General features: G+C 40.9%; 1 protein-coding gene across 1 annotated transcript in view; it reads right to left on the bottom strand.

The window, feature by feature from the left end:
• The window catches only part of LY75 (lymphocyte antigen 75), a 237,303-nt gene that overhangs the window by 57,588 nt on the left and 166,014 nt on the right, over window positions 1-13,701 (bottom strand). Inside the window, exons 19-21 of the mRNA XM_082260091.1 lie at window positions 12,107-12,165; window positions 2,454-2,527; window positions 2,209-2,351 (exon numbers count right to left, since the gene is read on the bottom strand). Of these exons, the coding sequence (XP_082116217.1) occupies window positions 2,209-2,351; window positions 2,454-2,527; window positions 12,107-12,165 (276 nt within the window). The remainder of the gene's footprint in view (window positions 1-2,208; window positions 2,352-2,453; window positions 2,528-12,106; window positions 12,166-13,701) is intronic.

Below are 13,701 nucleotides of genomic sequence, written 5' to 3'. Positions count from 1 at the left end.
ATACACACAAATTGGGCTAACTTTAGTGTTTTGCTTTAATTCATTAACCACTTGCCGGCTGCCCGTCGTACCATTAGTGCAGCAGGGCGGCTCGGCTGCGTCCAGTCACGTAGTACTTACGTGACTGGAGTGCATGTGGTCTCGGCGGCGATTGTGGCGATACACAGCAGGAGGCGGGCTGCGGCGACTGCCACTGCTCTTCCACGATCGTCCGGGAAACCGAGAGAAGACCCACCGGCTTATGTAAACAAAGCAGGAGGATCTTCTCTCAGACAGGCAGGGACAGATCAGCAGTTTCAGCTAAGCTGAAAATGCGATCTGTCTGTGCCTGCCACAGAACCCCCCCACACAGTCAGTAAGCATACATTTAACCCCTTTGATCACCCCCAGTATTAAGCCCTTCCCTGCCAGTGTCATTTATACAGTGACAGTGCATATTATTTAGCACTGATTACTGTATTAGTGTCACTGGTCCCCAAAAAGTGTCAAAAATGTCAGTTAGGGGTCCAATCTGTCCGCTGCAATGATGTCGTAGTCCTGCTAAAAATTGCAGATCGCCGCCATTACCAATTAAAAAAAAAAAAAAATAAATAAATAAAAAGTCCAAAAATCTATCCTGTAGTTTTTAAACGCTATAACTTTTGTGCAAACCAATCAATATACGCTTTTTGGGGGGTTTTTATTACCAAAAATATGTAGCAGAATACAAATTGGCCTCAACTGATAAAAAAAATTTAACTTTTAAATTTTTTTATTGGGAATGTTTTATAGCAGAATGTGAAAAATATAAATATTTTTTTTTTCAGAATTGTCGTTTTGTTTTTTTTGTTTATAGCGCAAAATCTGAAAACCGCAGAGGTGATCAAATACCACCAAAAGAAAGCTCTATTTGTGGGAAAAAAGACGAGAAATCTTCCATTAAAGTAACGCAGTGCCGAATCGCAAAAATAGCCTGGTCATTAAGGGGGTAAAATCTTCCGGGGCTGAAGTGGTTAAAGTGTATTTTTTTTTAAAAAAAAATTGCTTTAGAAAAACTGCTGCGCAAATACAGTGAAAACCTTGTAATAATCCCCAATTTTTCTCTAGGGCCTCTTTTTTTTTTTTAACAATGTCCCAGAAAAGGCCCGGTCAGCAAGTGGTTAGTGAAACATCAAGGGTTCATTAGACCCCTGATGTCTCCCTTGCACTCCACTATAGCCAATAGAGTGCAGATTGGGGAAAGCAACAGCAGAAACCAAAAGTGACAAAACCCTCAATTACTTCCAGGTTCTTACTACCTAGGAGAGATCAGCAAATGGGGCGATGTCTGTTGCACCTAGGAGTATATGTGTAAACTCCCTGTGCCATTGCAGGCATGTGCAATATAACAAAACGGCACAAAAAAAAAAAAAAAAAAATCTCACCTTACCAGTGCACCCCCCCCCCCCACACTCCTCCAACCTTGCCTTTTCAGATGTAAAATACTTGGGGTTTTCTGGTATGGGGGAGCACATGACTACCTTCCATATGACAGTGCTCTGGTCCAGCGGCTAATCGCTAGGCCTGGATATTTTGGTGCAGACTCTTACACAGGCAAGAGCAGCCAGGAACCACTTGGGAGGGTTGTATCAGTGGGTAGGAGGGTGATGAGGAAATAGTATATTTCATATTCCCTTATTACTGTAGGCTCACAATACACAAGAATGAATTCCAAATCTGGCTAAGGGGCCATACAGGACAAAGGCTGGTTACTTTAGCTGACTCGTCACTGCAAACTTACCAGGTCCTTAAAAGGTCATCTTGCTCTAATTGGAGTTGGCTATTTCTTGCACACAAATCCTATATACTATAGTTAGAACTTGGAACAGTCAGTCTCACATAAGAGCTTGCAATCATGCATGCATTTGATCACCTTTGTGCCACGCTGCAAGAGCAGAAGGGACTCCGTGGTGGGAAAAGCATCTTTAGTATTTTTGTTATATTTTCTAATATCTGTAATTACTTTTGAGAAATGTTATACTTCTAAGTATTTGTGTGATTTCTTTACAACCCCAAAAACGCAAACTATCACGTATCCGTGATACAATAAAGGGCCCTTTAAAGTTGTTGTGTCCAATTAAAGTGCTAACGATAACTGGTTAAATAAATAAATACTTCCATAATGCTTAGCATGTATACAAATTCCTATTTTCCCCACACAATTTTTAAAGTAATGGATAGATTTCATACCTTGTTTTCAAATGCAGTCCAGTTTTTGGGGCAACTTCCAGTAGATTTGTTCAGTTCCGGGGTCTCTTTTTCAAGTAAGGAGATGTTTTGGCTTTTGCATACAAATGGGAGCCTATCGTTGCAGTTAATACCCTGGAAATAGTCTGCAGGAAGCAGAATTCTAAATTAAACACAGATTATAAAATTGATTATCGGGTAATTTTTGTAAATTTGAGAATTAAACCACCACAAAGTGGGAATCATACCTGGAAAATAGCTTATTGCTGAAACAAAAGAACAATCAGTGAAAGGTCTCCCAAGGACACGGTGAAGTATAAGTCTGAAAATGAGACAGTACAAGTTGTGAAGAATTTTAGAGCATTATTTATTTAGTTTTGCAAGAAAAAAAATGTATACCCGTAACAATTTCAGGGGAAAAAAAAGCATACACTGGCAGATGAGCAAAAAAATGGGCTTTAAACACTATGGTACATATTTATAAAGCCATCACCAAACATCAGTGTTCAAATTGACGTCATTTTAGTTTTAGTCATATTTTATTAGATTGAAATCGAATGGGTTGTTTAAATTGAAATGCATTATTTAAGAATTTCTCTCGAATTTCCAAACTAATTTTATATTCCTTAAGTAAAAATCTGATAACATTATTTATAGTATTAAGGTTTGAAAATACACTACAGACGAAGATTTAGTCCCCATTCACACTAGCGCGACTTGCCAGGCGACTTGGTCGCCTGACAAGTTGCGGTGGGTCGCCTGCCATTGATTAGCACAGGACCCGTTCTAATAGGAGCGACACAAGTCGCTCCGACTTAGAAAAAGGGTCCTGTACTACTTTGGGCGACCTGGAGGCGACGTGCATTGACTTCAATGATGTGAAGTCCATGCATGTCGCGCCAAGGTCGCAGTGCAGTCGCCCCGGCAAGTCGTGTCGCCCCTGTGTGAATGGGCTCTTAGCGACTGTGATATACAACGTCTTTATAAATAAAACCAAGTTTCATAAACAAACAAAAATAATGCTTTTGACAAACAGAAGTGCAACTTTAAAATATACAAAAAAAAACAATAGAAAAAAAACTGTAAAGGCTATTAGCTGCAATGCCATTGCACATTTTACCTGAAAAAATAGTGTATATATATATATATATATATATATATATATATACACATACACACACACACACACACACACACACACACACACACACACACACACACACACACACATATATACATACATACACACACACACACAGTGCCTTGCGAAAGTATTCGGCCCCCTTGAACTTTGCGACCTTTTGCCACATTTCAGGCTTCAAACATAAAGATATAAAACTGTAATTTTTTGTGAAGAATCAACAAGTGGGACACAATCATGAAGTGGAACGAAATTTATTGGATATTTCAAACTTTTTTTTTAACAAATAAAAAACTGAAAAATTGGGCGTGCAAAAGTATTCAGCCCCCCTTAAGTTAATACTTTGTAGCGCCACCTTTTGCTGCGATTACAGCTGTAAGTCGCTTTGTGTATGTCTCTATCAGTTTTGCACATCGAGAGACTGAAATTTTTGCCCATTCCTCCTTGCAAAACAGCTCGAGCTCAGTGAGGTTGGATGGAGAGCGTTTGTGAACCGCAGTTTTCAGTTCTTTCCACAGATTCTCAATTGGATTCAGGTCTGGACTTTGACTTGGCCATTCCAACACCTGGATATGTTTATTTGTGAACCATTCCATTGTAGATTTTGCTTTAGGTTTTGGATCATTGTCTTGTTGGAAGACAAATCTCCGTCCCAGTCTCAGGTCTTTTGCAGACTCCATCAGGTTTTCTTCCAGAATGGTCCTGTATTTGGCTCCATCCATCTTCCCATCAATTTTAACCATCTTCCCTGTCCCTGCTGAAGAAAAGCAGGCCCAAACCATGATGCTGCCACCACCATGTTTGACAGTGGGGATGGTGTGTTCAGGGTGATGAGCTGTGTTGCTTTTATGCCAAACAACGTTTTTCATTGTTGCCAAAAAGTTCGATTTTGGTTTCATCTGACCAGAGAACCTTCTTCCACATGTTTGGTGTGTCTCCCAGGTGGCTTGTGGCAAACATTGAACAACACTTTTTATGGATATCTTTAAGAAATGACTTTCTTCTTGCCACTCTTCCATAAAGGCCAGATTTGTGCAGTATACGACTGATTGTTGTCCTATGGACAGAGTCTCCCACCTCAGCTGTAGATCTCTGCAGTTCATCCAGCGTGATCATGGGCCTCTTGGCTGCATCTCTGATCAGTCTTCTCCTTGTATGAGCTGAAAGTTTAGAGGGACGGCCAGGTCTTCGTAGATTTGCAGTGGTCTGATACTCCTTCCATTTCAATATTATCGCTTGCACAGTGCTTTTTGGGATGTTTAAGGCTTAAGAAATCTTTTTGAATCCAAATCTGGCTTTAAACTTCTCCACAACAGTATCTCGGACCTGCCTGGTGTGTTCCTTGTTCTTCATGATGCTCTCTTCACTTTAAACGGACCTCTGAGACTATCACAGTGCAGGTGCATTTATACGGAGACATGATTACACACAGGTGGACTCTATTTATCATCATTAGTCATTTAGGTCAACATTGGATCATTCAGAGATCCTCACTGAACTTCTGGAGAGAGTTTGCTGCACTGAAAGTAAAGGGGCTGAATCATTTTGCACGCCCAATTTTTCAGTTTTTTATTTGTTAAAAAAGTTTGAAATATCCAATAAATTTTGTCCCACTTCATGATTGTGTTTTCTTCACAAAAAAATTACAGTATTATATCTTCATGTTTGAAGCCTGAAATGTGGCAAAAGGTTGCAAAGTTCAAAGGGGCCGAATACTTTCGCAAGGCACTGTGATAGATATATATATATATATATATATATATATATATATATATATACATACACCGTATTTTCCGGCGTATAAGACGACTGGGCGTATAAGACGACCCCCCTAATTTTCATCTACCGGTAATACTTATACTTAGGTTACCTTGGAGATATTATACTCGGCATATAAGACGACCCCCCATTTTTGGGGGATTTTTTTGAGGTTCAAAAGTAGTCTTATACGCCAGAAAATACAGTATATATATATATATATATATATATATATATATATATATATATATATATATATATATATATATATATATATATATATATATATATATAGCAGACAGCTTAGGGAATAAAATGGCTGTCGTTGCAATTATGTATGTCACAAGGTATTTGCGCAGCAATTTTACAAAAGTGTTTTAAACTCACTTTAAAAAAAAACGGAAAACAATATTTACCCCAATTTTTTTTGTATAATGTGAAAAATGATGTTACGCTGAGTAAATAGATACCCAACATGTAACTCTAGGTCTATTATTTGTGGCTCTCTCTAAACGGTTGACTTTTAGGGGCTTTTAAAGCATAATTTGTGGAAAATTTAGGGTACCGAAGCTTGTCACCGTTTAAACGCACGCAATTTAAAGGCTTGACACGTGGGATATCTATTTTACTTGGCGCAACTTCTTTTATGTTTTCCAAAGAAAAATATGGATAATATATTGCCTTTGTCTGCCCTAAAATTACCTGTAGTATATTTTTTGCTGAATTTTTTTTGCTTGATAAACCATTGCTCCAATAACTGACATAAAAAATGTAAACTACCCCAGTGATATAAAAAAAAAAAAAAAAAAATATGACTATTTTATTCTCCAGTTTGTGTCTGCTTACAGAAAATATATTATATTTTGGGTTTTAAGTAACCTTCATGTTCAAATGAGTTTTTAAACATGCGCAAAAACCCAGAAAAAAAAAAAAAAAAAAAAAAACAACTCTGGCAATGAAAGGGTTTAACATGGGCCTAGGGGTGTTTATTGGTTTGGCTGAAGTAGTAACACCAGACTGTAATGGAGTCAGTGCTTGAAAGAAAAGAACATTTACATAAGGGGGGGAGACAGAAAGGCAATATGGCTTGCCGCCTGGTCACATTACATTTACATGATCCAGTCCTGTTCTGGGTAAGAGGCGCGCATGCGCGTGTCCGCTGCCAATCTGTGCTGTCATTGGCTACAGCGGAATTTAGTCAGCAGGTCCTGGCCAATTATTAATGGCTGAGACTTGCTCATTGCCTGTAGCTAATTACAGCACAGAGTCCTTGTGTTTACAAAGACACAGGGCTCTGTACACACATCAGCTATCTGGCTGTTCCTCAGGGAGAAAAAAACAGCCAGATGTGTAGTAAATGCATGTATATTACATTTGTTCGGTACATAGTTAACCCCTTCCCAGCCAGTGTCATTAGTACAGTGTCAATGTACAGTATTATAAACGATCACTGTATTAGTGGCACTACTGATGTCAGTCAGTGTACCTCCCAAAGAGTGCCTGGTACCCCAGGCTGCCCGATACACTATCACAGTCCCACTATAAGTCGCTGATCACCGCCATTACAGCATCATAGTTGCATAAATTCCAGTATATATATACACCATTGTTTGTAGACGCTATACTTTTCACACAAACCAATATACACGTGTTTTTTTTTTTTTAACCCAAGACATGTAGCAAAATACATTTAGACTATAAATTCATGAAGAAATTAGATTTTTATTATTGGATAGAGTTTGAGAGCCGGTTCACATATGAGCGACCCGACTTGCCGGGGGGGACCTGTGAAGTCGCGGTGCGCAGCTCGCACCGCGACCTCAGAGCGGCTGGCACGGACTTCATATCATTGAAGTCAATGTAGGTCGCCCCAAAGAAGCTCAGGACCCTATTTCTAAGTCAGAGTGACTTGTGTCGCTCCTATTAGAACGGGTCCTGTGCTACAATATGGCAGGCGACCCACGGCGACTTGTCAGGCGACCAGGTCGCCTGACAAGTCGCCCCAGTGTGAACCGGCTCTAAAACCAAGCAGAAATAGTTTTTTTTTTTTCACAATTTTCAGTGTTTTTTCATTTATACACTGCTCAAAAAAAGAAAATGAAAGGAACACTTTGAAAATACATCAGATCTCAATGGGGAAAAATATCATGCTGGATATCTATACGGATATGGACTGGGTAATTTGTTAGGAACAAAAAGGATGCCACATCGTTTGATGGAAATGAAAAATTACCAACCTACATCAGCAACTCAAAATGATACTCAGTAGTTTGTATGGCCCCCACGTGCTTGTATGTATGCCTGACAACGTCGGGGCATGCTCAATTTGAGATGACGAATGGTGTCCTGGGGGATGTCCACCCTGATCTGGACCAGGGCATCACTGAGCTCCTGAACAGACTGAGGTGCAACCTGGTGGCATCAAATGGACCAAAACATAATGTCCCAGAGGTGTTCTATTGGATTGAGGTAAGGCGAGCATGGGGGCCATTCAATGGTATTCATTGCTTCATCCTCCAGGAACTGGCTGCATACTCTCGCCACATGAGGCCGGGCATTGTCGAGCACCAGGATGATCCCAGGACACACTGCACTAGCGTAGGGTCTTAAAATGGGTCCAAAGATTTCATCCCAATACCTAACGGGAGTCAGGGTGCCATAGTCTAGCCTGTAGAGGTCTGTGCCTCCCTCCATTGATGTGCCTCCGCAGACCATATCTGACCCACCACCAAACCAGTCATGCTGAACAATGTTACAGGCAGCATAACGTTCTCCACGGCTTCTCCAGACCCTTTCACGTTTCAAATGTGCTTATGGTGAACCTGCTCTAAACTGTGAAAAGCACAGGGCACCAGTGGCAGACCTGCCAATTCTGGTGGTCAATGGCAAATGCCAATCAAGCTCCATAGTGTCATGCAGTGGGCACAGGGCCCACACTAGAGGACGTTGGGCCCTCAGGCCACCCTCTGATTGTGTGGTCAGACATTCACACCAGTGGCCTGCTGGAGGTCATTTTGTAGGGCTCTGGCAGTGCTCATCCTGTTCCTCCTTGCACAAAGGAGCAGATGCTGGTCCTGCTGATGGTTTAAGGACCTTCTTTGGCACTGTCCAGCTCTATTAGAGTAACTGCCTGTCTCCTGGAATATCCTCCATGCTCTTGAGACTGTGGTGGGAGACACAGCAAACCTTCAAGCAATGGCACGTACTGATGTGCCATCCTGGAGGAGTTGGAACGCCTGTGCAACCTCTATAGGGTGTAGGTATCGCCTCATGCTACCAGTAGTGATAATGACCCTAGCCAAATGCAAAACTATGAAAAACAGTCAGAAAAGATGAGTAGGGAAAAATATTTCAGTGGCCAACACCTGTAAAACCATTCCGGTTTTGGAGGTTGTCTCATTGTTGCCCATCTAGTACCCCTGGTAATTTCATTAACACTAAAGCAGCTGAAAATGATTAACAACCCCTCTGCTACTTAACTGACCAGATCAATATCCCAGAAGGTTAATTGACTTGATGCAATACTCTGATTAAAAAGTGTTCCGTTTTTTTCTTTTGAGCAGTGTATAATAAAAATTATAAAAAAAATCCAGTGGTGATCAAATACCTCCAAAAGAAAGCTCTATTTGTGTGAAAAAATATATATAAATGTCATTTAGGTACAGCGCTGCATGGCCGAGCAATTGCCAGTCAAAGTAGCATAGTAAAAAAAATGCCTGGGTCATGAAGGGGCTAAAACCTTCAAGTGGTTAAACAAAAGTAAAAGAATCATTATAGTACTTAAAGTGGTAATTAACCTAAAAACAAAAAATGACCAAGTCTTAGATGTGGCAGCTGCATTAGTTTTATTTTTTGGAGCCTTTTTTCCATTTTTTTAACCTGTTATTTTTCAGCTTTCTTTAACTGGCCAAACTGTTCAGCAAAAGTGGCCGTTAAAGGGTTGAGACAAACCAATTAACATTGACAGAGGTGTTTACTATGGTCAATTTTTTTTTATCAATTATATAAAACCTTTAGCACAAAAGGAACATAAAACTGTTGCTTTAACTTGCCTAAAAAGTATTAGTTAGAGCTTAATTTTAGAAGTCAAATCTATCTAAATCTGCTATTCCATCTACACTACCTTCTCCCCTTGATTGGCAATGCTGCTGACCAAGGGTAGCTCCCTTATTCCTCCAGTGGAGTAGAGCCACCCTAAGACAGATATGTTGTTACTGGCCGGATCACCAGTTAAATATATAGTAAAAAAATAATGTAATTTTAAAATTCCACTTTAAATTTGGCGGCTGCATTATTTTTCATTTTAAGGCTTTTTCTTCCTTTATTCTCACCTGGTGATCCGGCCAGTAATACTTCCTGTCGTAGGTTGGCCCCACTCTATGGAGGAGCAAAAGACACCTTTGGATAGCAGCAGAGACAAAATACAGCTGGAAGGGGACAGAGATGAGCACCAAGCCACCTCTGGTCCAGTAACTTTTTATTTACAAGTTTAATTAGTAAAAAAGCTTAAAATATACTCACATCTTATAAAATGTAACAGGCTCATCAGGATAACAGAGTCAGCCCGAGTGGACCCGTGAGAACAGCGGCAGGCGCCATGTGTCAGTCTCTGCCGCAGCCGAGGGAGACTCGGGGAAACACCGGCTGGTTCGGTCGGTGACCGAACAGTGGAGAGTCATCAAAGCCTGGTACAGCCTGCTGCAGTGCCTTGCCAATAGGAATGTGTTTAGGAAGCAAGGCCACACCTCCTTCATCAGCCTACCTTTATGTACTTTTTTTATTCATATATTTAGATTCTATATTAACTAGGCTGTTCAGGCTGACTATACCATACCTGCACCTTCCTAACACAGGTATAATTCCCTGTTCTAGACCATTTTTATTCCCTTTAACAACAACCTGTATGTGCCATACTGGTACTATCCTGTGTATTAATATGCTTCTTGCCAACTAGAGAAATTACATTTCTGTACATATACATTTTTGTATTTCTCCAAAAAATCTTTTTAGGGCTCAGTTATGCATAATTCACACAGAATTTAGATCTAGGGTTATACTATGTTAATTTATCTCTTATTATCTATCCTTCACTATTGTAGCAACAATAGAAATCTTGTTATCCGGCAGCAGTGGGGTTAATGGTAACTTGTATTTAAACCAGAGGTCAGTGTTACAAGGTAGGCTGACAAAGGAGGCGTGCCCTTGTCTCCGAAACCCATTCCTATTGACCAAGCACAGCAGCAGGCTGTACACGGCGGCTTTGACTGATCTCCACCGTTCTGTCAGCGAACCGGCCAGCATTTCCCTGAGTCTCCCTCAGGCGTGGCAGAGACTGACACACGGCGCCCGCCGCTGTCCTCATGGGTCCCCTTGTGCTGACTCTGTTATCCTGATGAGCCCCTTACATTTTAAAAATGTGAGTGCAGTTTATGCTTTTTTACTAATTGAACTTGTGAATAAAACATTACTGCACCAGAGGTGGACAGGTGTAGGGCAGATATACCTGAAGGGAGCCCACCCCTTCTTAAAAGGCACAGGGGCACACTGAACACCCAGCCTATAGCACTATGGCAGCAAAGGTGTCAGTGCGTTGCCTGGCCAATATAATCCATAGCACAAACAAATGCACCTCCCACCGCTCGTAGATTGTAGCACTGAGTTAAACACACTCAAAAGTGTTTTTTCCTTTTTTGTTACCTTTGGACAGCAGAACTATCAATCTGGGGAGGGGGGTAGTGTCAGATGCACTAGCAAATTAAAGAGGCTTGCCTCCCTCCCCCCTTTACCAGATGGTCTGATGGAACATTTCTGATGCTCACCCAACCAGAGGATCCAACGTTGTCCTGCTCAGATCTTCTTGCATTCCGCCACCTGTCTGTCTCACGCTGCCATGTTGACGGCAACATCCTCAAGAGGTCTAGCGGCTCTTCTCGGTTTACCAGCATGCCTCCTGATGATGCAGTGCGAGACCCGCCCACCCTTTCTGAATCAAGCAATATGCCTCCTGGGGTACGTGATGAGTAGGGCATAGCTGCACTTCATTAATAAAACCCTCCCCCCCCCCCCCCCAAAAAAAAACAAACCAAAAAAAAAATCCCTATTCTGGCAGCAGGGGGGAGGGGGAGGGGGGGGTAGAGACAAGTAAAGTAGGAAAGTCTTTCCTGAGGGTGAGGACCAGCTTTAAGATGGACTTGACTAACAAATTAAAGCGAACTTTAAGCAGCTACAGCAACAGTTTTTTTCCTTTTGGGATAAATGTTTTACATAAATTGCCCTGGAAAACTCAATGCGTACCTCTCTCCCAAGTTACCCTTCAAATAGACTCCATAAGCAGAGCTGAAAAGATTTTTCACTCTTTACCATACTATGCCTCATTAGGACATCACACAATGTTTGAATGTTCCCTGTAAGCTTCTTAGAATTCGAATATCAGCTTTATGTTGTATTGATAGGCATGTTTTTTTCTCGGCTTTGTAAAATAGATAACATGACATCATTGCTCTTTTTTGGACTGTAAAGGTGTCAATTATTATACAATCACTGCTCTGTTCTACAATTTCCAACATACTTGTACGCTACGATCTCACATTGATATTGCAATATGTTATACTTCTGTAACACCATTTGCATTTTTCTAATAAAAAGTTTGTAAACGAAAAAAAAAAAAAAAAAATTAGAGATGGAAGTTTACTTTCTCTAAAACATTTGTAAGCACCCCAGTCAGTGGGAATGGCTTGTCACAAAACTCTAACTGCCACTTTTGCTGGACAGCTTGGTCGGTTAAGAAAAAAAAAAAAAAAAAAAAAAAAAAAAAAGGTACTGGCTTGATCTACAGGTGAAAAAGGCAAAAAAGCCTAAGAAAATAAAGCTAATCCAGCCACCACATTATTTTTGGGTTTAAAACTGCTTTATATTTTCCAAGTCATCTACTAAAAAAGGTTTGCAATGCTGGTTTTCTAACATAGCAAAGCAGTAATAAAATTTTCAATATAGTGAACTTACTCGTGCCGACTTCTAATACTTGCAGATTTTATCCACCACTTTTGCAATAGGGCTGGTCTCTGTAGAAATACAAAATAATGCAATTAGAGCATACTGCAATCTTCCCTGAAAATCAAAAGGAGGCAGATGTAAAAAATCTCATTCGAACATGTTGGCAGTAAAACTTGCCCCAGATGTGTTCTGCAAAGCAAAAGTAATCTGTGCCCTGTGTTACAAATCTGTTAAGAAGGTATCAGTGTAAATGTAAAAGGTCACCTACTATTTTTGCAGTGTTTAAAATGGATTGTCAGCTGGCTCAGTATTTTAGCATGCTACTGGGAGCCTAAGCCAGCCGCTCCCTGTCTGCTCTTCTGCCCGGCGCTCCAGTGAGCACTTGAGGAGTAGAGCAGAGAGCGGTGACTGACAAATCACCGCTCTCTGCTCAGAGCAGACCCCAAAACTGAGCAATCAGCAGTCATGAGATTGCTCAGTTTTGGGGCTTGGAGCTGGTGGGGGACAGCTGCAGCATTGAACCTTTAGGGCAGCCATACACGTGACTATATAGGTTTAATATTTTTCTTTCCCAAACCTTTTAAAAGGGCAACTTTACCTTTGCAAATATTGTCCTTTAATTAATTTTCCTCACTCCCCTGGCTGATGGCAGGCCACCTCATAATGTACTTCTTCCATAGGAAAAGTGACTTCAAAAAATGTGTGCACTTTTCTTTTTTTTTACTTTTTTGTCTGAGTATAGATCTAGGTTTGTCTCAAGCATGTTTGAATCCATTTGACTGGCTCACTATCTCTGCTGGAAGTCTATTCCAAGGATCAACTACCCTTTCAATAAAATAATACTTTTCCAAGTCCCAGTATTGATTTGGTTATATATTTAAAAACTGCCCGTGATGTACAGTATCTCATAGAAGGGAGTACACCCCTCACATTTTTGTAAATATTTTATTATATCTTTTCATGTGACTACACTGAAGAAATGACACTTTGCTACAATGTAAAGTAGTGAGTGTACAGCTTGTATAACAGTGTAAATTTATGGTCCCCTCAAAATAACTCAACACACAGCCATTAATGTCTAAACCACTGGCAACAAAGGGGAGTACATCCATAAGTCAAAATGTCCACATTGGGCCCAAAGTGTCAATATTTTGTGTGGCCACCATTATTTTCAAGCACTGCCTTAACCCTCTTGGGCATGGAGTTCACCAGAGCTTCACAGGTTGCCACTGGAGTCTTCCTCCACTCCTCCATGACGACATCACAGAGCTGGTGGATGTTCGAGACCTTGCGCTCCTCCACCTTCCATTTGAGGATGCCCCACAAATGCTCAATAGGGTTTAGGTCTGGAGACATGCTTGGTCAGTCCATCACCTTTACCCTCAGCTTTTTTAGCAAGGCAGTGGTAGTCTTGGAGGTGTGTTTGGAGTCATTATGTTGGAATACTGCCCTGAGGCCCAGTGTCCAAAGGGAAAGGATCATGCTCTTCTTTAGTATGTCACAATACATGTTGGCATTCATGGTTCCCTCAATAAACTGTAGCTCCTCAGTGCTGGCAGAACTCATGCAGCCCCAGACCATGACACTCCCACCACCATGCTTGA

This window comes from Pelophylax lessonae, assembly GCF_965119305.1.
Source record: "Pelophylax lessonae genome assembly, chromosome: 6".
Taxonomy (NCBI): domain Eukaryota; kingdom Metazoa; phylum Chordata; class Amphibia; order Anura; family Ranidae; genus Pelophylax; species Pelophylax lessonae.
Note: the sequence above shows the minus strand (reverse complement) of the source record. Positions and strands in the feature narration are given on the sequence as shown.